This window comes from Penaeus japonicus, unplaced genomic scaffold (genome assembly GCF_977035675.1).
Source record: "Penaeus japonicus unplaced genomic scaffold, GWHDUDI00000001_assembly GWHDUDI00000014, whole genome shotgun sequence".
Lineage (NCBI taxonomy): Eukaryota > Metazoa > Arthropoda > Malacostraca > Decapoda > Penaeidae > Penaeus > Penaeus japonicus.
The window spans coordinates 7851381-7878880 of NW_028234416.1; the positions used below are offsets into that span (position 1 = coordinate 7851381).

The 27500-nt window shown below is 42.7% G+C and overlaps 1 protein-coding gene across 4 annotated transcripts in view; it reads right to left on the reverse strand.

The window, feature by feature from the left end:
* LOC122264288 (uncharacterized) overlaps positions 1–27500 on the reverse strand; it is a 459197-nt gene that overhangs the window by 86554 nt on the left and 345143 nt on the right. For all 4 annotated transcript variants that reach the window (XM_086543877.1, XM_086543878.1, XM_086543876.1 and 1 more), the window contains 4 exons: positions 25619–25826; positions 25052–25316; positions 22837–22932; positions 18646–20084 (listed from right to left, as the gene is read on the reverse strand). In XM_086543877.1, coding sequence (XP_086400003.1) covers positions 18646–20084; positions 22837–22932; positions 25052–25316; positions 25619–25826 — 2008 coding nt within the window. The remainder of the gene's footprint in view (positions 1–18645; positions 20085–22836; positions 22933–25051; positions 25317–25618; positions 25827–27500) is intronic.

Genomic DNA, 27500 nt, shown 5'->3' on the forward strand with positions numbered 1-27500 from the left:
GATGGGAAAAGACGGGACACCTAGTAGCTACCAGTATTTCCCTGTTTACTTCAAGCGAAAAGAAAAGAAAAAGGAGAGAAGCAAAGTAAGAACTGAACATGGCACAACGATGTCATAACAAAAAAAGTTTCAAATAAAACTATAATCAATCACCAAATATCACAATAAACAAACAAAACAACATGAGAGAAACAAACACCAAAACCACAACACAGAAAACCACACACACAAAAAAAAAACAAAAAAAAAAACAGTTAACAGAAACAACCATTTACTTCATACATCACAAATCCCATTACCCAACTATCAATTCAGCGATAGCACTCCATTATGGCGACGTCGACGAGACAATACCACGTAATCCAGTTTGTGAGAAAGAGCAGCAGGAGACTCGAGCAAGGTGGACGAGTCGGTAGGGGTTGCGGTCCGCGGGTGTGAAAGAGCAGCGTTCGCTTTCCCATCGATCTCTTGCGCGGACCGATAACGACGAAGGCGGTGCAGGAAATACGTTTAGTGGAGAAATAAAAAGGGAATGTCGGGTTGTATATCGTGTGAGCTATGTGTGTGTTTATTTTTTTCAAATCTTATTTTCTAGTGATTGTCTGTTTTTTTTCGGGATTTGTTCTGATATTTATGTTCCTTTCGTCATTTCTCTTATCTCTATTACCATCCTTAAAGTATAAAACGCACTTATTTATTTCGAGATGCATATAGCAAAACATAAAAGAGATCGTAAATTTAATCACACTGGAAAATAACTGGAAATCTTGCCCTGGTTCTTGGACTCGTCCGCTAAACACAAATAAATCTCCTTCCTTCTGACTCCTTCTAATCCAACTATTCGATTCTTTCCTTCCCTTACACCATGTTTAAAACTCATGTTCCTCCTTATCACCACTCCAATTCCTTCCTCCTTCTCCTCCACTCCCTCTTCGATCTTTCCCTTCTCCTACCCCTGTCCCCTTCCTCATTTTCCCTTTCATCGCTTCCTTCCCCTCCCCTGTCTCCTTCTCCTTCTTCCTCCTCCTCCTCCTCCTCCTTTTTATAAGCGTTTTATCCTCTTCCTCCATCTCCTCTTTTCTCATCTCTTCCTCCTTGTTCAGGTGGCACCGAGAACTCGTTCCCCCAAGGCTATTAGCGGCCTTGCGTTGATCCTTAGAGCTCAGGCATACCAAAGATGGGTGGGGAAGAGGAGGGACTGGCCGATAATTATGGAAGTAAAGCAACAGTGTGAAGAGGGTCAGATGCATAGAGAAAGAATAAAGAATAATGATGGTATGAAACACACCCTTCTTAACAAGCGAATAAATATGGGATAAGAGATAAATAGATAAATAGATAGATAGATAGAGAGAGAGAGAGAGAGAGAGAGAGAGAGATGGAGAACAGTGCGAAACAATAAATAAAATTAATAATAGAAGAAGAAAAAAAGAAAGAAACACGAAGAGATCGCTTCATCTAGTTCCTAGGACCAGGGTGCCCAGTGACCTACCTGGACCGGCCCGTTATAATGCAGAGTGAGGTGCCCTGAGCCTTAGATCATTCTCTCTTCATTAGTATGCTCGATATACCCGTTGTCTACGATCTCCTGCGGCCAGTGTTGAATGTTTGCGTTACGGTGGTCAGGTCGGTGGACCAGTGGAACGGACCGATAGGTAAATAGATAATTGGACGCGAAGAATGTTGAGAAATATGATAAATGACTCAGCTCTTCGGCGAAATGCAAACATCGAGTTGGATCCGGACCGTCCACTCCGAAACCAGATAACAGCAAGCAAGGTGACACCCTATGCCTCTAATCCTCTCACTGAGTAAACAAGTTGCTCATCAACCACGCTCTTTACCTTCGCCGTCTATTCTCTTCTCTTTAATATCATCCATTATCGATTTACAATAGGATGTTCCCTGTCTCCAGCTCCCTCCTCCCCCCTCCCCCTCCCCATTCCTGTTCCTCCTTGTAAGTGGGTCAGAGGACGAAGTGGCGAATAGCCAAGGGAGATTCTACGTCTGTTACTTACACCTCTCCCCTTCCTTCCTCCCCCCTCCCCCTCTTCCCCCCCCCTCCGACCACTACAGAACAAGCGATCAAGCAAGGTATGCTCTTCCTCATTTTTTGTTTGTTTCTTGTTTCTTGTTATCATTTTTTCATTTGTCTATATTTTTCTTCTTATGTGGGAATTTAATCGATCGTTATGCGTATTTCAAGTTCTGCAACATAGTCCTGTCAGTTTTTGTTTTGACGGACGTTTCGTATCTATTGATATTGCAATATCTATCCCTCTATATTAATCACCCGAGCTATTTTGCATACGCATTTCTCTTTATCTCCCTGTACATACACACGCACGCACCTCTTTATTCATACAATTACCCGTTTAATAACCCATTCACATGCACACACTATACATGAGTGGTCGGGTAATTACCATAGCCCTTGTAGGCACAGCTGGAATATAGGTTTCCTTGGCGTAGCGAGGCGCCGAGGTGTAGAATACGGTCATTGGCAGTTGTGGGCGGGGAAAGGGCTGGGAACTTGAGGGCGGTCGTAATAATAACGCGAGAGAATGTAATGCAGCGGGACGGAGAAAGTATGATATAAGAATTGAGGTTGGGGGAGAGAGGAAGAGAGAGTAGGTGCAGTGAGGGAGAAAAGGAGAGGAAGAGGGAGTTGGTGAGAGAGAGAAGGAGAGGGAGAGGGAGTCAGTGAGGGGGAGGGCGAGGGAGAAAGAAGAGTTATATGAATTATAGAAAGATAGAGGAAGAAAGTACTAATCAACAGGAAAATAAACAAGGAATTATTCTTATCCCTCAGTTTTTATCATTGTTACCTTATACTAACAAATAGCTATCTTCCGCTTTCTTATGACCTTCTTGCATCTTTATTTCTATTTTTTTCATGTCCCTTGAACTTATTTATACCCTTTTGTAATGGTCACCATCTAATATAAAACCAACATAACATAAATCCCACGGCTGCAATTGCAACAGCATTTCCGCTCCCGCTTCGATCGTTTCTCTTCGCCAGAGGTCAGTCCTTCCTTCTCTGTTTCCCTCTTATCCTGCTTCCTTCCTCCTTCTTGGCCTTCGTGTCTCCCCCTTGTCTTCCTCCTCACTCAACCTTTTCATAACACCCTCCTTCGTCACCCTATACCGCTGTCCCCTTTTACCCTGACCACGTTACGGTACTAGTGACGCAATACCAGGCACGCCCAGGTGACACCCTCCCCACCCCTCCACCCCACCCAACCGGACTCCCTACTCCCCACCCCACCCCCCGCACCCACAGTCCCTACCGGCCAAGCCCCAGTACTAAGCCACACCCGGTAGGCAGTGAGGACCTGATCTTGCTCTGGCCCACTTATCTTTATTTTCCTTTTTTCTTCCTTTTTTTAAATCAGCTGATGCAAAACCTAGACCATTTTTTGTTGTTGTTGTTTTTGCTTTGCTAGTTTAAGGTATCAAGGCCCATGTAAAAGAGAGAGGGATTTCCCTCTCACTTCCTCCCTCTCAGATCCACAGAGAGAGAGAGAGAGAGATAGACAGAGAGAGAGATAGACAGAGAGAGAGAGAGAAAGAGAGAGAGAGAGAGAGAGAGAGAGAGAGAGAGAGAGAGAGAGAGAGAGAGAGAGAGAGAGAGAGAGAGAGAGAGAGAGAGGGGGGGTTGAGAGACAGATAGATAGATAGAGATAGATAGATAGATAGATAGATAGATAGATAGAGATAGAGAGAGAGAGAAGTGATAAAAGGTAGGTCCATATGACATTTCAATTCTTGCAGATGTAAATGTTTCCTGGTGTATGCTCAACGTCATGCCACTCGTCTCTGAATAATCTGACGCAATGTAAGACCATTGTGACTTTGTATATGTGTAAAAGTGCGACTGTCACGGAAGTGTTAAGAGGAGGGAACCAGTGAATAAATATTTTCTAAACAATTAGAAAAAAAAGAATGAATAAAAACAATCAGGGATTTTTGTCTTCATGGGAATTGTGAGCAGTATGGGGTACAAAAAAAAAGACAAATACTAATGTATACATAGATAAGCAATCAATAAAGATACGCAAAATGTCTATAGCTCAACAAACTCCACTATTTATTCAACGAGTAGCAGCTAATGAAGTACCGACCACGTCTTAACATAAAGCTATCCTGATTCTCGTCAAGGAGGAATACTTTCATCTCGCTGAATCTCATCTCGGGGAGACTGGATGCTGGTTAACTGTAACGTTGCGATAAAACTAACATAGCTGGTTCTTTGTGTGTGGATTCTAACACTTTGCGGAAGAAAAGGAAAGGGACAGGGAAGGGGGAAGGAGAGAGAGAGGGGGGAGTGTCATGGGAAGAGGGGAAAAGAAGAAAAAAGAGGGGGAAGGGAAGAGGGGAAAATAAGAAACAAGAGGGGGAAGGAAAGAGGGAAAGGAGAGAAAAAAGGAAAGAGTGAAGGAAGAAGGAGGAAGTAGATACTATAGTGTAGAAGAGGAAGAGGACGAGAGGGATAGCTAGAAGGGGGAAAGAAAGATAAAGAAGAGGAGGGGAGAAGTGGGAGAACTAGTTGAGAAATAGAAAGGGGATGAGAATGAGGATGTCAGCGTGAAGATGAGCAGCCCAGGAGATGTAACGACAGGAGCTATAAAGGCGATGATATATCTATTTTTTCTCTTTGTTTCTTTAACTCATGTCTATCAATCATTTCACGGATTTCGTATCCATTCAACTGCTTCCTCTTATACCTCCAACTAAACATTTCATTTTCTTTATTCATTCTTTTCAATCACTTCATTCCCACATGATCATCAGGCATCACTAAGCTACCTACGTCTTTACACAATCAGTATCCTGAGTCCTCATTCTAGACACTGCAGGAGTCGGGAGGGAGGCTGAAGGACCCGGAGGGAAGGAAAGCTTAATTCCAGGTCGCATTGTGGTCGGGGAGTAGGATGGGGAGGAGCCATGGGGGTGCGGGAGTAGCCTAAGGTCTTGAGTAACGGCCTTGGACCAGCAGGAGTATCTCGTGTGTTAGTGGCTCGCTCGCAGGTCGCAAATATTGACTTTTTCTCTTTTTTTTCTCTCTTTTTTAGATATCTAATTGCTTGTTGACGTTACGTTGCATGAAGATGGTACAGCTAAGCACGGATATGCACTGGAGATGAATAAGAATTTTGACAATTTGATTAGGTGTGAGCAAGACTTAAACAAAGAAATATATTGAATTCTGCATTTCATCAACTCTTCCAACAAAATTAACGGAGAATTTCTAAATTTCTCCTCATCTTTTATCAGTTCTCCTTCATTTCATTATAAACCACAAGGCAGTTTAAAGCCCTCAAGTCAAGGCAAAGGTCAAACCACCGCCTATTCGTCCCGCCCACAGCGCCCATCGACTCGGATTTGACTGACGGGCGTCGCGCCCACGCTCATCTCCCATCCGACGTCTTGCTGCTGGCACTTCGCGTCCCCATTTTCACTGTAAAGGAGGAGGAGGAGGAGGAGGAGGAGAAGGAGGAGGAGGAAGTAGAGCGAAAGGTGGAGGGAAGAGATGGAGGAGGTGGAAGAGGAGGAGAAGAGAAGAAGAAGAAGAAGAAAGAGGAGGAGGAGGAGAAGGAGAAGAAAGCGGTGGTGGAAGAGGAGGTAGAGGTAAAGGGGTAGGAGGAGGAGGACGAGGAAAGAGAGGAATATATAGACAGGAGGACGAGGACGAGGACGAGAATGGGCGATGAACAGAAGGAGGTGGAAGAAGAGCAAACACAAGAAGAAATAGGAAGAAGGGAGGAAGGGAGATGTACAAGAGGAGGAGGAGGAAGAGCAGAAGCAAAAGGACGACGAGGATAAGAAGAAGGAGGAGGCAGAGGAGGCGGAGGGCCAGAGGGCGAAGGAGGAGAAGGCGCAAGGGTGGGGGGGGGGGGGGGTCCGTGCCTTTGTGATCTTCCGTGTTGCCGCGACCGTTGGGTTCGTCTGACCTTTTGGGTTTCGCTTGCTTATGAATGGGGATGTGTGGTAATATTGTCTAAGTGAGCATCCTAAACCTAGGACACTCTATATCTATATCTACATATTTGTCTGTCTGTAAATATTTATCTATTAGTATATATGCGTGTGTATAGTGTAGGCAACAAAACAAAACAAAAACAAACAAAAAAATAGATATACACAAGAATCCGTTATTCACTAACATAACAAAAACATTCCTATCTATTTCGAACTAATAACAACTTTCCATTTTGTTTATTTGAAATCGAAGAGTTCAAAAATTTGCGCCGTCACTGGCCGTAGAGGTCAGCGTCTATATCCTCCTGCAGGCAGCAGGAAAGGTCAGGCGACAGAGCCATCTATAGACAGGTTCATGAAGCTCATAGCAGTGGCTTTGAACTGTCGGCGGTACAGCGCAACCTTGTTAAAGCTCCTCGAGCACCGAGTAGCATTGTTGTATATGCAGTAACATTCATCTTAAACTGACCATTCTTTACAAAACTATGTGTTTACGTATGATTTTTTGAGCCAATATAATCTGATAGGTATGTGTGATTACTCGTCCATCCACACACACACACACATACACACACACATACACACACATACACACACACATACACACACAGATACACACTTTCTAACGTATCCGAGTTCAATCTGTGTCCACAAGAATTCATACAAGCGCACATTCCTCGCAAAAGCCCTCCTCACTCGAATTGTACATCATGCGGCATTGACAACAGCTGTTCCAAGAGGCAATATCAGGTGGATCCGTTGAGCCGCCCACGTGTTAGCGCCCACGGCCCGTGACGTCCGCAGGTGCGAGGGGGGCGGCGAGCGGAACACCGGTCCTTCTCAAGCACTGCATTACGGCGCTGGTGATTTCAACGGTCGAGGCGGTAGTTATCCACGGCTGCCGGCTTGGGCTTGTGCATATGGTGTGTAGCAACTGAGTTTACTGTATTTCTAGGTATATATATATATATATATATATATATATATATATATATATATATATATATATATATATATATATATATATCTACGTTGTTCTCTCTTTCTCATTCTTCCTCCTATAACACATTTCTCTATCGTGTATACTTATCTGACTACACAGACGTACAGACACACACACATACACACACACACACACACACACTTTTTTTTCTGCTATGCATGTGTCTTCAAGAAAACCGCAACAAAACCATTAATTAAGATAACACTGTATGCGGTTTCTCAATAGCTCATAAACAATTGTGTTTCCAGACTTAACGACATGTTAATATACCTTCCGATCTGTGCTAAGAACATGCTATAATATTGACGTTACCCTCGGCGAAAGTATGATAATGACAGTGATGATGATAATGATAATGATAATGATAATGATTATGGTAATCGGTAGAATAAAATGATCCCATGAATAATCCAAATGTTGAGAATAATAATTACAGTAACAAGCACCACAACAAACCAATGACGATACTAATAATAATAATAGAATAAAGTTAACATGAAAGAAAGAACAGAATAAGACAAGACGGAAGCAGACGACGGCAGCCTCCATCCACCAGAGATCTCAGCTGGCCTCCGCGCCGGCGCCCTCGTCATTACGCGATGCGATTCGGCGGTGAACGAATAATGTCGCTTCTTTGATCGTCCGTGATGGGAGTGATATTGGTTTCTCTCTCTCTTTCTCTTTCGCTCTCTCTCTCTCTCTTTGTTTGTATATGTGTGTATATACATACGTACATACACACACACACACATATACATATATCGCTCATAAAAAAAACAATATCTATAAATTACGTATGCAAGTACATGCAATAAAGAAAAGAAATAAACTTTGGATACTCGCAGAATCCCGACCAAAGTTAATCAGTCTCCTGCGACACACAAGCACGAGGAAAACCACATGTTGACGAAGCCCCGGTGTCGGACAGGCGCGGCCGCAGCAGAGCAAGCTTAATGTGTTTGTGTTTCGTCTGCCGATCGCGCCGTTATGTGTGAGAGCGAGAGAGAACGTGAGAGGAAAAGGGAGAAAAAGAAAGACGTGGAGGGAGGGGTATGCGAGGGAATGAGAGAGGGAGAGAGGGTAGGTAGGGGGAGGGAGGGAAGGAGGAAGGAAGAGACAGATGTCGTCGGGGGAGAAGGAGAGAAGGAGGAAAGGGGGGAAGGGGGGAGAGTGAGTGAATGAGAGGGAGAGGGAGAGAGAAAGAGAGAGAGAGAGAAAGAGAGAAAGAGTAAGAGAGGGAGAGATAGCTTGATACGCTGGAGAAAGCAGTTGAATCATAATATTTTGTTGTATGCAGAGAAATTTCTAGATAAGAAATGAATTAAGACAGAGGCTATCAGAAAGAAAATAATCGTTATAATAATTCCTACCACAACAATTCCATGCTTTGATCATAGCAATTAAATGTACACTGATAGTTATCTTCAAGAAACCACGATTCTCTCCAGCTAAAGAAACTCACAAGAATCTAGAAAGAAAACACATTATTCTAAAAAAAAAAAAGAAAGAAAAAAAAAAAATCGAAACCCATATATGATCTTCACTAAACAAATAATTCAACGCCAGATTCAACGCCCATCAACGCCCGCCGTAAGCAAAGGAGTCACGCTCTGTTAGCATTCGACAGTTGTGTTGCCTTATGCTAATTGGCCTGCCCTCTGGTGGTCAGCTTCGACACCAGGTGCTAATATGTAAACAATCTTGGTGCTCCATCTTCTGAACTACGATGATAAAGGGAGTTGCGAAGTTGATGATGAATAAGTGTGTGACGCGTCTCGCCTTTCGTTGTTTATATGATCAGGTTTGTGGCTTGTGTTGTGTATGTGCGATGTGCTGAAGGGGTGATAATGATGGTTATGCTGCGCTCATTATGAAGATGATGATGATAATGAGCGGTGGTAATGATGGTGTTGTTGCAGTAATTATGATGGTCGTAATGATGTATCAGTAATTATAATGATGATAGAACAGTGATGATGATAATGATGATGATGTTATTAAAATAATGATAATGATATTGCTACCACAAGCAAAACTTTCACAAAAATACAAACAAACAAACAAACAAAACATAGAATAACCTCCTTAAAGAAAGATAAACAAGGAAAAGGAAAGAGAGGGACGAAGCGGAACGAAAATTAGAATAGATTAGACGAAATCAATTGAAAAAAAATGAAAAATGAAGTTCAAGGAATAGAAAGAAAGATATGAAGTTTTAAATATTTGAACTTCAAGGAATATAAAGCCAACAAACTAGAAGAAATTTTCAAGGAGTAAAAACAAAGATGGAAAAGGTGAAGGATTTGGGGATTAAAAAAAAAAGAATAAATAAAAAAAAAGTAAAACGGGAAGGAATTTCAAAGAATAATAAGGGGAAAAAAAGGGAAACAAAACGCACGTCTTGGTCGGCGTGTTAAGGCATCTGCAAAGGCTGAGGGCGACGCTCGTAGTGACTGACAGCTGATCGCTTTCGTGTGAAAGTTTCCGCGCTAGCCGATTTTTTTTTCCTTTTTTATATCTTTTTCTGTATTTCTGATTTTTCTTTAGTCGTTATTCATGCTGATGATTTATGGTATTTCAATAACATCAGTGTCGACAATAAGACGATAGGAGAAGCACAGACAGAAAATATACAGAAAGAAAGATAAAAACAAATTAAAAACGTATATCCGTATATAAAATAGATCTATGACACGCAGCTATAAATCTTTTAACCCATAGCATCATGTTCAACCTCCCCCTAAAAAGAGAGAGAGAAAAAAAAACGAAACATAATTACCGTTAATTGTTAGTTTTCCCGCCTTTTTCACCCCGCGTCCGATCACGTCGAAATGTCATCTCGAAAGCCTGAGTCTTGCGAGTCATCAAGGGATACGGACGTGACTTACGGGAGATGGAACGGTTGATGACGGTAGTAGATGAGGTAAATTAATAGGCAGGAAGGGAAATAGATGGAAAGAGGAAATAGAAGAAGAGGAAACAGGAAGGATGGAGAAAGGAAGCCAAGAATCAAGGAAGTAGATCAAAGATTTTTAAGCTAGAATCTCTATTCACTTGGAAACGATTTACGGTTAACCAGTTAAAGTGGATTGCTTGGTTTGACTTAGTTGTTTATTCATCCTCCCCCTTACTCAGCCCCCCCCCCCCACACACACACAAACACACACACACTCGTCGGCCTCCCCATCCCCCTCCCTGCACGCAGTCAGCTGGTCCGGTGATTCACAGTTTTTATTTTCTTCAGAAACTCCCTAATTTAATCTGAACTTACATGGAACATAATAAAAAACGTAGGAAACATGATTCCGCAAATACAGCTGTAGCTACATTAGTGACTATAACAACAGCAGCATCAGTAGAATGATTTATCTGAGCGATCCAGATCAATTGGGAACAAAGATCTTTGATGGATTGTGTGAATGACCGTTCAAGGTGAATGACCGATCTTCACCGTGATTGATTTCCTCTGCTTCAGTCAAATCACCAAGTCATGCAAAACTTGCTTCCTGCATGATAACCCTTCAAAGTCATTTATGCACATATGATTTTGTATATCGAAATTAATCTTTTCAAAATATGAACTGCCTATCTGATTCATCCCCATACTTATTATCTCACATAAAAAACAAAACAAACAAACACGTATTACTCAGTCCACAAAACAAACATGCCACTTCTAATATATTCCAAGAAGACACGCTTTTCTTTCGCCTGACAACCATAAGATCTCTCAGTCATTCAGCGTTCTTTCAAGACAACCTCTTAAGTGGGGTATCACATCATTACCGTGTATTTTCACCCTGTCAGATCATCATAGAACGGCCCACCCTTCCTTAAACCCTTGTTCTGACTCCCTTGCATGTAGGGAAGGTCTGATCTGTGCTTGAGGCTTTGTGCACCATCACGCCGAGGCTTTGGCTAGTGGCTTAGACATTTATTTAACAAGCGTGATTGCGGTTTTGTCTTTCGCACTGTCTTTCTTTTGGGCGGCTTCTGTGTGCCTCATTGTGGACAAATGCGTTTGCGAGCATCCAATCACATGCGCGCACTACTTTTGTTGATTTATGGACAAAATCTGGACCAGCGTGTGGGTTTCTTAGTTCACGGGCATTGCGATGTCAGTCGTCAAAGAGGAAAGCTTTGATGTCGCTGATTTCGGGGAATTAAAGTATGAGAGAGACAGGAACGCTTACACACACAGATACAAATATACACAAATAGAAACACACATATGCACAAATATACACAAACACGCACATACAAACACAACACACAAATACGGAGAGAAAGAGAGAGGGAGAGAGAGAAAACGTGATGAGGGGAGTAAGGAGAAAGGCGAGGGAGACTGAAGGAGTTAGAAATATAAAGATATGTGAGGGGTAGGAAGTGTAGGAAATACAGAAAGAAAGAAACGTGGACAGGTAGAGACAGACACCGACAAACACAAGACAGACACAGACAGACACCGACAAACACAAGACAGACACAGACCCAGAGAGATAGGACCAGCTATCGAATCAAACCTCCTCTGACGGAGAGAAAGAGAGAGCGAACCCCAAAAGGTTAAAGGGATTTGTGAACTCGCGAGTGTCGCAAAAAGTCCCGACCGCCAGCCGTTCTAGGATGGACCGGGTCTGCCGCCCTAGGGAACGCCACACAATGCACAGAGTCGCGGCCACGAGTGACTTGTCAAACTTTAAAGCATCTTATTTTTTTTTTCATTCTGTGATTCACATTTTCTTTTCTTCTTCTTCCTCCTCCTTCTCTCCAGTTGAGGTTTGAGGTTGGACAGCATGGAGAGATGGATTTGATAAAAAGTTTTTATATGTATAATGCTATGAAGGGCATGCTGATTAATATTGAATGTTTATTGATTTCTTGTCATGGTGTGTTTGGGAACGTGTTCGGTATTCTGTTTACTTCTCTGTATTTGTTTGTTTACTTGAATGCTTGTAAGTACTTCACTAACTCATTCCACTAACGATAGAAATATATATTCCTACACTGAATTAAAAAAGAAACACACACACACACACACACACACACACAGACACATAAACATTTAGCTAATGACTGCAACTAGTAAAACACAAGGAACATAACATTGCATATGCAACCTAGTTCACAATTTTGCAATGGAGAGTATTGATTTTTTGTCGTTCCTAGAGTACGGTTTCATGGTTAACTGAAAGTACATTCGCTGACCGCCTTGGAACTACTTATTATGGGGCGAAAAATGACCCAGTTTACATGATTTGACAGACAGGCGACAGGATGTGAATTGAAATGAATGGAAATGAGAGAGAGAGAGAGAGAGAGAGAGAGAATGATGTTAAATTGACTGACACAAATAGAAGAAAGAAAGAAAGGCAGAAATGAAAGACGAAAAGAAGTAAGCAGAGAAAGTAATAGAGTAAACTGATGGTTGTGATGATGGTAATGATGATGAAAATAATGATGATAACAGAAATCAACAATACTGCTACTGCTAATAAATTTGATAGTGATAATGATGATTGTGATGATAGTAGTAATAATGAAAATGATGACAGTAATAATCATAGGAATACTAAATTTTAGTGATAGCATATGATGGTGATAGCAATCACGATAATAGTAATAAAAAGGGTGTAAAGAATAACAACCATAAAAAACATCACTATAACGTAAACACCAAATAATTCTAAAAAAAAATCAAGAAAAAAAAGAATAAAAATAAATAAATAAATAAAATAAAAAATGAAATACCGGGACATTTTTCCAGAATTTCAGCAAAGTCGTATTATGACATGAAAAATCATAACGAAAAAAATGGCATACTTCAACATCAAGGTAAATGGAATGTCACTTTATACAACCAAGAGGGAAGGTCAGTTTATATAACTGTTTAAATCTTGCTATGTTTGTGTACGTGTGTGAGTGTTTGTGTGAGTGTGTGTGTGTGGGTGTGTGTGTGTGTGTGTGTGTGTGTATGCGTGTGTGTCCGTTTACATAAGCGTAAAGTAAGAAGAGGTAATAGTAGACGAAATCAGAAGAAGAAGACGTGTCAAGTGGAAATAAGAGACTAATAAAAGAGAAAAAATAAAAAATGAAAAATAAATCCGAAGAGAAGGAGGAACAGACTTAGGCTTAAAAGGATATTGACCTGAAAATATCGTTTTCCCTCTCCTGCGTTTTGCATTTTATCTATCTATCTATTCATTTATTTTTCTTAGAAATTCCCCCGTTCGTTTATCATTGATATCCTTTCTTCATTCTTTCCTCTTAAGATATTTTGATATGAAATGCAAACTTACTTCAGAAAGGTAACCAGATAGAACACATTAGTCTGCAAATTTTACATTCAATCGTTGTCTCTAGTGAATCGGCGTTAGATAGGTCGGAGAATCCAGCGTCTTAAAACGTCTCTAAAAGAGGTAAGTGGCAACTCGGAGAATATCAGTTGTCAATACTCGTTGGACTAGATTAAGAAAGAGAGAGAAAGAGGGAAGATCAAATGGGTAGGAAGTGATAATGAGAGAGAGAGAGAGAGAGAGAGAGAGAGAGAGAGAGAGAGAGAGAGAGAGAGAGAGAGAGAGAGAGAGAGAGAGAGAGAGAGGGAGGGAGAGAGAGAGAGAAGGAATGAATGAGAGAGAAAATAAAAAAAAGAGAAAGAAAGTAAGAATAAGAAAAAAAAACAACAACAAGAGAAAACGCAGAAATGCAAGAGATATTAGACAAAAAATAAAATGAAAAGAGACAAGAGGGAAACCCACCATCACGCACGAATCACGAATCCCAATCAGAGTCACGTGAATATTCCACACCTAATCGTCTCAGGTGTGACTCTACCGAGATCTCACTCGCTTTGGAGAGTAATATTTTTCTCACAATTTTGACAAGATTGAAACGCTTTCTAATGAGACTGTTCCCTTTTCTTCCCCATCTGTCTGTATCTGTCTATTTCGATCTATTTCTTGTCTATTTGTATTTCGTTGTCGTGGCTGGGGTTGTTTGTTGATTTCTTGATGTTTTATTGATGCTTTTGTCTCTTACTTTTCTTATTGTCATTAACTTTTTTTTATTATCTTTATCTACGAAATTTGACCCCTCCCGGTCTTCCACGCGTGGTTTGCCTTCCGCTTCTATCTCTATCTTTATCTCTATACATCTCATTAATATCTCCATGAATGTATGTATATCTTATCCATCTCTCTTCGCCTCCTTTAGCACCCCCCTACCCCCACCCCCTACCCCGTCAGCCAACACCCTCGACAAAGGGAGGTGTTTGAGGTTCCTTCAGGGGAATCCCTCGAGCGAAACATAGCCTATTTGAGGGTGTAGGTAGGGGAGGGGGGGGGGAGGGAAGTGGGTTAGTGTGGGGGATAACTAGGGAGATGGCTAGGGGAGGGGGGAGGGGAGAGGAAGGGACGTACCTAGGGAAGTGGGTTGGGGTGGGGGGATAACTAGGGAGATAGGTAGGGGAGGGGGAGGGGAGAAAGAGAGGGATGAGGGTTACTCAGGGAAGTGGGAAGGGAATGATAGAGGGAAGGGGGAGGGGGAGGGGGTGATATCAAGGAAGTGGGAAGGGGGAGGAGAGAGAGAGAGAGGGAAGAGAAGGACAGTGTCTAGGAAGGTGGTTACCCAAACGGAAGGGAGTAAGAGAGAGGGGGGTTACCCTAAGGAAAGGGAGAGGAGGTGCAACAATACTCAATTGATCGATCACTGTCTAAGTGTCTGACGGAGGCGCTGAAGAGTATGGCTGGTTGAATCGGGTTGTGTTACCGTTGTTATGTTCTTTCTTTGTGTTATTGGCTTGGTTCTAGCGAAGGAAATGTGTTCTTGCTTTTAACGTTATCTTAGTGTTATTGCTGTGACTTAAACTGATGTTCTTTTTAATGGTTCTGTTATGCTTTTGTTATTATCGTTGAAGGTGACGAACACAAACAACGCAGATGAAAAAAATACTAGAGATCCAACGACTATAAAAAAGTTGATGATATGACTCACGTTAATGATTACAATAATAACATCATTAATAATATTAATAGAAATATCAATACCTATAAAATGATAACTATAATAATAACGGAGATAATGGCACTGAAGAAGATTACAAAGAAAATAAGCGTAAAATCCATCTTTTATCATTATCATGAGAACAAAAACAAAATCAATAACAATGATGAGGATTACGATGTAAACAACACGAATGTGAAAAACATAAACAACAACCGTGACTTGACATCAACTCTATAAATAAAAGACGAAAATATTAAAGAAATACGAATAATAATCATAATGACAATGATATCAACACAAAAAAAAGATAAAAATAGAAAGATACAGAACTTGGGGAAAAGGAGTCAGAGAGAAGAGCACAAACAAACAAACAAAAGAAATACAAACAACGAAAATCTATTTCGCATTTTGTTTCTCTTTTCTTTGTTGTTATGCAGGTGTTGCCAGATCCCGGAAGATACGTGTGTACCTCAGACACCTTTGTTTACACAGACTAAGTCGAGAAAATTCTGATAAGCAGCTGAACTTCATTCTCTTCACAGACCAATGAAAAAAAGTTATATAAAAATGAAGAAAAAAATGGTTTGTGCATTTATTTTTTATTTTTTTTTGTCTGTGTCTGCTTGTGGGGTGTGGAGGGGGTGGGGGGAGGGGAGAGCGAGATGTGTGTGTGTGTGTGTGTGTGTGTGTGTGTGCGCGCGCGCGTATATATGTGCATATATATGCGTTCGTATGCGTTCGTTTGTATGTGCGTTTTTTTAATAAGTCCAACGAACTTTAGATTCTCAGGTAAAAGGTGTTTGCGATATTCAGACGAGACGAATGTACAGGTTTTTATAGACCCGAGGGACGAGCAACCGGCCTGGTTATATATGGAGTTTTGTGAAGGCGGGGATGGCTAAGGGAGACGAGGGAACTGATAGATAATTGAGCAGATAAGTAGAGTGTGGAGGTAAGAATGAGAGAGGCATAGATAGACAGAGATAGATAGATAGAGAGAGAGAGAGAGAGAGAGAGAGAGAGAGAGAGAGAGAGAGAGAGAGAGAGAGAGAGAGAGAGAGAGAGAGAGAGAGAGAGAGAGAGAGAGAGGAGAGAGAGAGAGAGAAAAGGAGAGAGAGAGAGAGAGAGAGAGAGAGAGAGAGAGAGAGAGAGAGAGAGAGAGAGAGAGAGAGAGAGAGAGAGAGAGAGAGAGAGAGAGAGAGAGAGAGAGAGAGAGATGAAAGTAAACATCATGAAACCGATAATGCTACGTTGAGAACAATTAAAAAGAAGAAAAATGCAAGAAGAGGAAGAGAAAGAAGAAGGGGAAAAAGAAGAAGAAGAAGAAGAAAAAGGAGAAGAACAGGGCAGAATAAAAAGAAGGTGGAGGAGGAGGAGGAGAAACAAGAAAAAAATATATATCAAGAAGAAAAAAATAGCAATAACAAAAAGAAAATACAATAGAAGAAAAAGAAAGAAAGAAAACAAATGAAGAACGAAAGATATAAATGAATGAAGAAAGAAGAACAAGAACAAGGAGAAGGAGAAGGTAAAAGACAATGATAATAATGATGGCTGCGGTTGCGGTAGCGAAGCGCCCGCCCTTGTAAACACTCCTCCGGTACTACAGGTCAAACCGGGAAGTGTATATGAACTTGTTTTCGGACACATATGTGTATGTTTGTGTATCTGCATGTGTATTGTGTTTTCGTGTGTGTATGTACTGTATTTTCGTGTGTGTGTGTATTGTGTTTTCATGTGTATGTGTGCTGTATTTTCGTGTGTGTGTGTATTGTGTTTTCATGTGTGTGTGTGTACTGTATTTTCGTGTGTGTGTGTATTGTGTTTTCATGTGTATGTGTGCTGTATTTTCATGTGTATGTGTATTGTGTTTTCATGTGTATGTCTACTGTATTTTCATGTGTATGTGTATTGTGTTTTCATGTGTATGTGTGCTGTATTTTCATGTGTATTTGTGCTATATCTTTATGTGTATTTGTGCTGTATTTTTATATATATATATATGTGCATGTATATGTTCAGTTGTGCTTTTATACATGTGTGTGATTACGTGTATGTATATAGGTGTGTGTTTTTGTGTGTTTCTTCATGAACGTACACGTGTGTGTGAATGATGATGTGAACACAGGTGTGTATTTGAGACGTGTTTAAATATCGTTAACCTGACCGTAATTGGATGAACAAAATTGGACTGACGAGAAGCTAAACGGAGTGGAAGCACGAGCGCCCACCGATGGCCACGTTTGCTTGTGTGTTCAGTCAAGATGTGTGTGTGTGCGTGTGTGTGTGTGTGTGTGTGTGTGTGTGTGTGTGTGTGTGTGTGTGTGTGTGTGTGTGTGTGTGTGTGTGTGTGTGTGTGTGTGTGTGTGTGTGTGTGTGTGTGTGTGTGTGTGTGTGTGTGTGTGTGTGTGTGTGTGTGTGTGTGTGTGTGTGTGTGTGTGTGTGTGTGTGTGTGTGTGTGTGTGTGGTAGAACGCGTATAGATATTATATAATGTGTACGTGTGTATATATATATATATATATATATATATATATATATATATATATATATATATATCTATATATATATATATATATGTATATATGTATATATATATACATATACATATATACATATACATGTATATAATATATATATGTATATATATATATATATATATATATATATATATATATATATATATATATATATATATATATATGCGAAAGAAGATAAAGTGAAAAAATGGGAATAATGAAACACACACACACACACAACACACACACACACACACACACACACACACACACACACACACACACACACACACACACACACACACAGAGAAATGTAGACATGCGAGTTTTGTATGTGGACACACGCAGGACCCGCGCCCACGCACACGCCTGGCTCCACTGCATCTCCTATTTACCGACCCAACAGCAGCCGCCACGCACCACGAGGGCGAGTTAGCGGTTGGGCGCCTCTTCGTCACATTTATGGCAACGCTTACTAGGAGGTTTTCGGTCTCTTTGTGTTGTCTGTCTGTGTCTGTACCTCTGTGTCGGTGTCGGTGTCTGTGTCTGTGTCTGCGTCTGTGCCTGTGTATGTGTCTGTGTCCGTGTATGTTTCTCTGTGTCTGTGTCTCTGGTTGTCTGTCTGTCATTCTCTCTCTCTCTCTCTCTCTCTCTTTCTCTTTCTCTCCCACTCTCTCTCTCTCTCTCTCTCTCTCTCTCTCTCTCTCTCTCTCTCTCTCTCTCTCTCTCTCTCTCTCTCTCTCTCTCTCTCTCTCTCTCTCTCTCTCTCTCTCTCTCTCTCTCTCTTTCTCTCTCTCATACAAGCAAACACATACATAGACACCTACCTATCCACCCACCCACACACACACACACACACACATATAACAATTTACACTATCGTAACTCCATTGTTTACGCCTGAATGCACAACAAAGTGAAAAGCAAACGAAAAAGCATGACACAAACCCGAACTAAAATAAAAACATCCCTATGACAGTTACATTTGCTCGTTCGTTGTGGACTCGATCGATCTTAGACCACGATCGCCCTTCTCGGACCTCGTAAAACAATAAGCCCAAAGGATCCTTACCACACACCGACCACAGATCTCGATCTTATAGACATAACCCGAGAGCACATTAAAGTCAACACTCACCTGGCGAAGGAATGTCGGGTTCTCTGTCCCTGTCGCCTTCGAGAGAGTCCTTGTCGCAGTCGGCGAAGATGTCGTCGATCTTGGACTTTTGGTCGTTCTTGGCTTTGAGGACGATCTGCGTGGACTGTGGCAGGATCGAGCGATTGTTCTTCGGAGTGTCATACTCGCTGGCTTGCGTCGACGCCACGGATCGCACCTGCCTCTGGGGGGAATCGTAGATGTGGGTGGCCGCCCGTGGGACGTCGTAGGTCGTGCCCTGCAACATCGAGTTCCCGCTAATGGTGACCTTGTTCGACCTTGACTTCGAGGACTTCAGGCTGCCGGACTTTTTGTTGCTGCTGCCGCTGGTGTCGATGTTGGCGTAGACGTTGCCGGACTTGGACGTGCCGTTGACGTTCATGTAGGTGGGCTCCTTCTCGTCCACGTTCTCGTAGACGGGGGCGTCGAATTTGACGTTCTCGTAGTGGAGGTCCGCCGAGCCGTGCACTTTGTCGTAGTGATGGTGGAGGCTGTGGTCGGTGGGCCTCGGGCTGTCGTAGATCACCTCGCCCTTCAGGTGGATGTTCTCGTAGTGGTTGTTGCCGCGACACACGTTCTCGTAGTAGGGATTCCCGCCCACCAGGGACTCGGGAATCTGTTCGTAGTCGGGCTCGGGGACTCTCTCGTAGAGCGACTCATTGGAGGAGGGCCCGTTGTACCTCACCCCGAGGAGGGACGACGTCCCGGGGGTGCGGGGCGCCTTTCCCTTAGAGCCCTTGTGCCTCGGCAGCGAAGCCGAGTGGTACACCGGCTCCTGAGGACTCAGGAGGTCTGGCGTAGACTTGACCATCGTCTTCCTCGCCCTCAGGGTCTTCACCGACTCTAAAATCTCATCCACGGACGGCGCCCTTTGGAGCTTCGTCTTGCCACTTTCTAGCGCGTTGAAGTCACCCGCTAGGCCATCGTGGAAGCTCTGCGTTCTCGATAAGCCGTACGCGGTGTTGCTGTACTCGTTAGAATAACAATTGAGTCCCTCCTTAAAGCTCTGCGTGCGAGTTATCGAATTAACACCACAGTTTCTCAAGATGCCGACTCTTTCTTTGAAATAACTTAAGTCTTCATTATCGAACTCGGAACCAACACTATTACTCGCATTTGAACCACACGACACACTCTTAAAATTTAAATATGGCTTCCTCCTTGGCAGCGTCACATAACCGCTAAAGTCACCCTCACTCGTCTGCGTCTGCGCCTCTGCTGCGGCGGTGTACTCTGCGGCGGCGGCGGCGTGAGAGGCTGCGGAGGAGCGTCTAGGTAACGAGCCGTAGCTGTGAGCGACTGACTGCGGCTGCGGGTCGGAGGCGGGACCCGCTGCGGACACGACCACCGAGTTGCCAGTGCTGCCATCTATCCGCACTCGCGTGTAACTACTGCTCCTGCTCCGCTCTCCGCTGGGCGAACTGGAAATGAATATATAGTATTTTATTAGTATTGATTATAACTTCTTGTTGTTTTCACTATAAATAGACGCAATTGATATACTTATTTACTTTTATTGGATTGATAATCAACCATCCTTTCTTATCACACATATCATAAAACGCAAAGACTCCAGGGGAAAAGAGAATACATATTCCTCTAAAGTATAAACACTCTACGGAACATCATCTCCAAGTTTCACAACAGTTCACTCAAAGGTAGACTTTACGTAATGTAAAGTCTGTTTCTCGAGTGTACATGTTCAATCTGCCATGAAGCGTGCAAGATGAGTGGCTAGAGCGACATGAATGAACACGAGTTTCTGACAATGACAATCTGACAGCCAATTCCCGGACGAACAAGTATGAATTATAGAGAACCGTAAGAACTATGAAATATGGAGAGACTGGCGGTCAAGGTGTTGTACATATGTTTACATGTTGGAGAACAGAATGTTAGATTTAGATATGGTATAAGGCGATGGTACCTGTTTTGCTGTTGTTGTTATAGATATGATATGTTGAAAACGTCTTTCGTAATTAGTGTTCTTAAGATATGCAAAGAGATAGAAATAATTACTTGTCTCTGCAATAATATTTACATCAACGTTTATATGTGACTACGTTTATCAATTGTTTTTAATCCACATAGTATATTTCTACTATATGCTAGATAATTAAAGAGACAGATCTACATTTTTCATAAAGAAATAACAAAATCAAAACACACAAAAACAAAACACACACCCGAAGCACAGCTACACCTGTCATGGAGAAGATAATTCACATTATATTCATAAATAAAGTATTCGCATCACCTCTGAAGCGTGGAATTTGGCTTGATTCCAATATGACAAGAGTTCTACTTGTTTATATCAATGTGTCTCCGTTATATAAGAAGAAACGCGTCATTCTTTTGCCTATTATGTATGCAGTCATCTGCCACTCTGCTCTGTCATAAACAGGTAGCTTGCCCTCCTTACCATTGTCTACGGATCGTGTGTCTTATAATGGGGGTGTCATGAGCGCTGTTCGTATGGGACACTCTCTTTCTCTCTCATCCCCCCCCCTCTCTCTCTCTCTCCCTCTCTCTCTCTCATTCTCTCTCTCTCTCTCTCTCTCTCTCTCTCTCTCTCTCTCTCTCTCTCTCTCTCTCTCTCTCTCTCTCTCTCTCTCTCTCTCTCTCTCTCTCTCTCTCTCTCTCTCTCTCTCTCCCCTCTCCCTCTGTTTGTCTATCTTTCTCTCCATCTCTCTCTCTGTCTCTCTCTCTCTCTCTCTCTATCTATCTTTCCTCTCTCTCTGTCTTTCGTTTTTTCTCTCCCTCCGACTCTCTCTCTCTCTCTCTCTCTCTCTCTGTCTTTCTCACTCTCTCTTTCCTCTCTTTCCCCTCCCCCCCCCCCTCTCTCTCTCTCTCTCTCTCTCTCTCTCTCTATCTATCTCTCCTCTCTCTCTGTCTTTCGTTTTTTCTCTCCCTCCGACTCTCTCTATCTCTCTCTCTCTCTCTCTCTCTCTTTCTTTTTCTCTCTCTCTTCCCCCTCTCTCTTTCTCCCCCCCCCCCTCTTTCTCTCTCTCTGCCTCCTCACCCCTTTCTTTCTCTCTCTCCCCTTTCTCACTCTCTTTCTCTCTAGTACTTTCAGTCCCTACAGAGAATGTAGGGAAGAAATATTTTCCCCTTGGAGAGAGACGCTACGTGAATGCACGTCCCAGTAGTGGTCAATCGTCTCAAGACTCCTCAAGAGCTGTCATTCAAGTGTAATCATTCTTGGATTTAATGGCCGGATGAGGCACACACGAAGACATCAACGTTTGACCGAGACTTTTACCACTATAACGGCTTCGTAAGTGCGTACACACCGCAGTATCCATGGTATCAACAACCATTGATTGTTTTATGTCACTGGTATTCTACAAGCTTATTTCAGCTTTTCCTCGTTCCACGTAATGTTGGTCACTCTGATCGTATTTATTCTAAAAATGATAGGGGGAGGTAATTGAACAGCCCTCTATTATGGTTGAAATGACAGAGAGCTCTCCGTAAAGAAAACGAGATAAGGATTTCGGTTCTGAAAGGAAACAGGGACTATCGTATATTTGGACAAATCGACAAAAAAACAAAGAATTTACGGAAATCTTTACGGAAGCAGGAGATGTCTTCAGCGTCGGTTAAACTACGTTACCGTGACCGAACACATGTTGTCCAAGCGGTTTATTGCGGTTTCAAGTGTGAAAAAATGTCATCAAAACAGAGGAGACGGAAAGAGAGAGAGAGATAGAGATAGATAGATAGATAGATAGATAAATAGATAGATAGATAGATAGATAGATAGATAGATAGATAGAGAGAGAGAGAGAGAGAGAGAGAGAGAGACTTTTTGATTTTTGTTCAGACAAGGATGAGAAAGAGAGAGAGAGAGAGAGAGAGAGAGAGAGAGAGAGAGAGAGAGAGAGAGAGAGAGAGAGAGAGAGAGAGAGAGAGAGAGAGAGAGAGAGAGAGAGAGAGAGAGAGAGAGAGAGAGGGAAAGAGAGAGAGAGAGAGAGAAAGAAAGAGAGAGAGGGAGAGAGAGAGAGAGAGAGAGTCAGACAGACAGACAAAGAGGCAGAGACAGACAGGCAGAAGAAAGGAAAGAAAGAAATAGAACCAAAGACCGAGAAACAACCACACTTTAATGACTTGGTAACAAGAGACCCCCCCTCCCCCTGCCCCCATCAAACCCCCAAACTGTGACACACCCACCTGTGTCGCCCTCGGCTCTGGTGCTCCTGCTGGACCTTGAGGGAGGCGCTGGAGGGCGAAGTCTGGCACATCTCCATCAGGTCTGCGTTGGAGGACCTTGTTTGGGGGCGGAAGAATAAAGCAGATTAAGTATTTTGTATAATATATCAACCGGGAATGAAATTGATTATGTGGTAATACATTTGGTAACATGGTAATAAATGAATCAAAGTATTAATTGGTATTGCATTCATACAGAGTTATGAATAGATATAGATCTACCTGATACACATATTTCCCAGGAATCAGAAAGTAATAATGCTATGTTAGTGAGGCTAATTACCTTGCATAATTAGTCCACCAGAGCAATAAATCTCTTAATAAAGTTTCACTTGGTTGTTATTATAAAATTCTCTCGTTTCATGAAGACGAACTGCTTCGAAAAGACTACTGTTAATGTTTACTTTCTCACTCGTGTGGTTGGGCGAGAAATTAAGTGAATTGAGCGTCATTTCGTTATTATTTATGGAATTCTTTGTGATTTCACAATTCGAAATAAGATCATTTTGAACTGTACCCTTTCATATTTTATCTCTAATATCCTAATGTTATATTAGTATCTTATTATTGTATTTTTTCTATCATATTCTGTCTTTATAATATTCTATCTTCTAACATCATAAAGAACCGAAAAACGGACCCCTTTGCAAAAAAATCATTCCTTCTAAAAATCGAATAGATGTTGAGACAAGATGAAGAAAGAGAATGGAACAGAATTAGAAAGAGAGAAAAAAAGAGAAGAGAAAGAAAAAGAAGGAGTTAATTGTAACCCTTCCTCCCCCACTTATTGTTCAGCCATAAAACAGAAACTCATGCCCGAAAAGGGGTAGCAAATGACCCATGACCTTGTTTCCCTCCCCACCAATAAAAAAAATATATAAAAAAAAAAACGAAAAGAAAAGAGGGGAAAATAAGTAACATCACGTAAAGTACGGTTTGCCAACGCCCCGTGAAGCTCAGATAATGTTTGGGGGGGAGGGGGGGAGGAGGGGAGGAGGGGAGAATATGCCAATCTTACGGCTAATCTGAAGGCCAATATCACGGTGAGTGGAGAACTGATAGAGAAAGAGAAGGGATGGGGGGTGGGGGGGGGGGGTATAGATTCCTCCTTTGCTCTTTTTTTTCCTTCGCCTTACCCCCCCCCCCTCTTTTCCTCCCTTTCGAGTTACACCCCCACACCCCTTCCCCTACCCTCCTATCTCCACCCCATTCTCTAGTCCCCCTACCCTGCCTTCTCTCCATGGCCTTTCCAATCGACCCCCTCCCCTCACCTCCTCCCTCCCTCCCTCCCCCTCTCTTAAACACGTAAGGTGTGTTTAGGGAGGAAGAGGGAAAGGGGGGAAAGGGGGGGGGGCGAGGCTTCACTTAACGGTTCGCTTTTAGAGCAATCAATCCCGATTCGGATGGACGGTGGTGGAGACAGGCAGTGAGGGAGGTGCGTGTGTGAGTGCGTGCGTGAGTGCGTGTGTGTGTGTGTGTGTGTGTGTGTGTGTGTGTGTGTGTGTGTGTGTGTGTGTGTGTGTGTGTGTGTGTGTGTGTGTGTGTGTGTGTGAGAGAGAGAGAGAGAGAGAAGGAGAGAGAGAGTGTGTGTGAGACAGAGAGAGAGGAGAGAGAGAGAGAGAGAGAGAGAGAGAGAGAGAGAGAGAGAGAGAGAGAGAGAGAGAGAGAGAGAGAGAGAGAGAGAGAGAGAGAGAGAGAGAGAGAGAGAGAGAGAGAGAGTTTGCGCTCTGACGCCGTCCCTTCCTGGATCTGAACCAGATAATTTCCTACATACTTACTTTTCCTTCGTTTCTCCTTTCGCTTAATTCTCTGTTTCCCTCATCTCGTTTTCCTCAACTATTTCCCTCCTCCTATGTTCCCTTCTCATTTCCTTCCTTTCTATTTTCTGTCTCATCTTTCAGTCCCCCATTTCCCTTTTCCTTTCCATATATTTCTCTTCCTCTTTCATTCCTCCTTCCTTCCCCTTCTCCCTCTTCTCTTCCCTTCCCCTCCTACCCTTCTCTTTTTCCTTCTCTTCCACCCCTCTCCCTTCCCTTCCCCTTCTCCGTTCTCCCTTTTCTTCCTCTTCCCTTCTCCTCCCCCTTTTCTTCCTTTTCCCTTCTCCCCTCTCCCTTCCCTCCCCCTCCTCCCCTCTCCATCCCCTCCCCCTCCCCACTTGGCCCTCGAGAACACCCACCTCACATCGTCCTGGTACTGAGGCCGACCGTTGATGAAGAGCACCTGCTCGTAGGTCCCCTGGTCCTCCAAGGTGTTCAGCTCGTCCTCCAAGAAATCTCCTCCTCCACCACCTCCTCCTCCTCCTCCTAACCCGTAGCCGTTGATGAGGTCAGCCGTGACTCCGTTGGGGTCATCCGAGGTCACACTCCAACCCTCACTGCTGCTGCTCCCGTAACAGCTGCTGCCTCGAGATGACCTTCGCCTCGCCTCCTTCTGGCGGTTTCCTGTGGAGAAGCATGGAGGGGGGGGGGGGTCAAGGTTGATAATGAAAGTCAATGGAGGTCAAAAAGGATAATAATCGAATGAAGGATATATGATAATCGAATCGTATAAAGTCAATAATGATGATAGATTGATAATCATGATAATAATATAACTACTACTACTAATAATCATATTAATGATATGATAATAATAATAATGATGAGGATGAAGATGATAATAGTAATGAAAATCAGAAACAAACATGTATAACCAGATGAGACCAGAATAAGGAAAGAACAAACACACAGATCCGAATCCTTACCCATGTGTGAGTTCTTCGTGTTGTTGGCCACGAGATGGGCCGCCCTTTGGAAGAACGCCAGGGAGTTCTTGAAGGAAGCGCCGTTTGTGGGAGAGCGAGGGTCGGCCTCTGCATCCGAGGCTGCAGCGGAGGACATGACGAGGCCGGAGTCTCGGGGGCTGGAGGACCTGCTCTCCGGGGAGTCCTTCTGCCGCGCCTTCAGGGCTTGCTGTTGGAGGAGAAGAAAAATCATATCATTAATTATATGAACTCGAGGAATCAAAAAGATGAGATAATAAAATATGGTAATCAGTTAGACACAGACGAATCTTCATAAAACGTTTATGATTAAATATGTAGGAAAAAGTTGGTTTAGATTTAGATTCGTTGCCGCAACTTCGCATGAATTTTAACGACGTACAGGGCGAGGACGACCCTGTAATCTAGGCTTATATTCCCCTTCATAAACATATATTCTGTGGGGAATTAATAGCATAAATTTCCCACCGCAACATATGTTTGCGTTCCTGTAGAGGGGACGAGAGGGTGAGGGAAAGAAGTGGGGGAAGAAAAGAGGGGGAGGGGAACAGGTAGGGAGGGAGAAGGGAATGGAGGGAAACAGGTAGGGAGGGAGAAGGGAGGGGAGGGAAACAGGTAGGGAGGGAGAAGGGAGGGGAGGGAAACAGGTAGGGAGGGAGACGGGAGGGGGAGGGGAACAGGTGTGGGAAGAAGAGAGGGGGAGAGGACCTTCTGCTCCTACTTTTTCTTCTTCTTCTTCATCTTTTTCTCTTACTCCTGTCAACCTTCTGCTTAGAATTTGTCTTCAGCTGCGACCACAAAGGACTAATCTTGAGACATTCGATCTGCAACTAAAGATTTCTTGTTCCCGCCCCAAGCTCTGTTCTCCGCCCTCTTCACTTGCAAATTTATTCTTCTTTTTTCTTCTTTTTTAACCTAAACCTCTTCTCTCCTTTTTTTACAATTTATTTCTCATAATTTGCTTCTTCTTTATCGCCTCGCTTCTCATCCTCTTTACTCTTTTCTTTATCTAAACCTTTTCCTATGTTTTCTTCTTTGTTTCATTTTATTTCATCCTTACTTTCCCCTTTTTTTTCTTCCTCGTTCCCCTTTCTTTCCCACCTTTGATTTCTCCTTCCATCTTCCTTTCTTTCTTTATAGTCTCCCTTTATCCTACACCCTTCATTTGTCCATTCTTCGTCTCTCCTACGCCCCCCCCCCTTCATTCCGCCCCCCCCCCCCCTCCACCTTTCATCGGGAAGATGAACCCAGGTGTTGCACGAAGGGTCCGTCCGCGTGTCTGAGACGCAATTGCAGAAGGACCGGAGGCTTTTTCATAAGAGAAAAATAATAAAAAAAAGACAGTGGTACGAGAGGACTCAAGAAAAGGCTGTTGAGTAACTGTTGTTTTTTTTGGTGAGTTTAAATAACGGTATTTACCAATTGTCGTTAAAACAGAAACAACCCTCACCTCTGCGTTGTTAATTGTTTTGCTAAGCGACCTTCAAATAAGTGGCGCCATTGGTAGAGGTTGAATTTTAATTAAACATACAGACACACACACATATTTGCATACATATACGCACACATACATACTTACATACATACACACATACGCACACAAAAGAACACACACACAGATAAACAACCAAACTTAAGCTCAAACACACACACACACACACACATAAACACCTGATACCTGAGCACGAACACATATTTACACAGTCTGTATAAATATCCTTCGTATCCTCCAATAACCTACGAAATGAACATCAGACACAAAACCTCACCAATGCAAAGATCAAGATGTCGCAATTGCAACATTTATTTCAAAGAATAAAAAGTAAAAAAGTGATTTAAACTTTCCTGTGTTCCAAAATCCCAT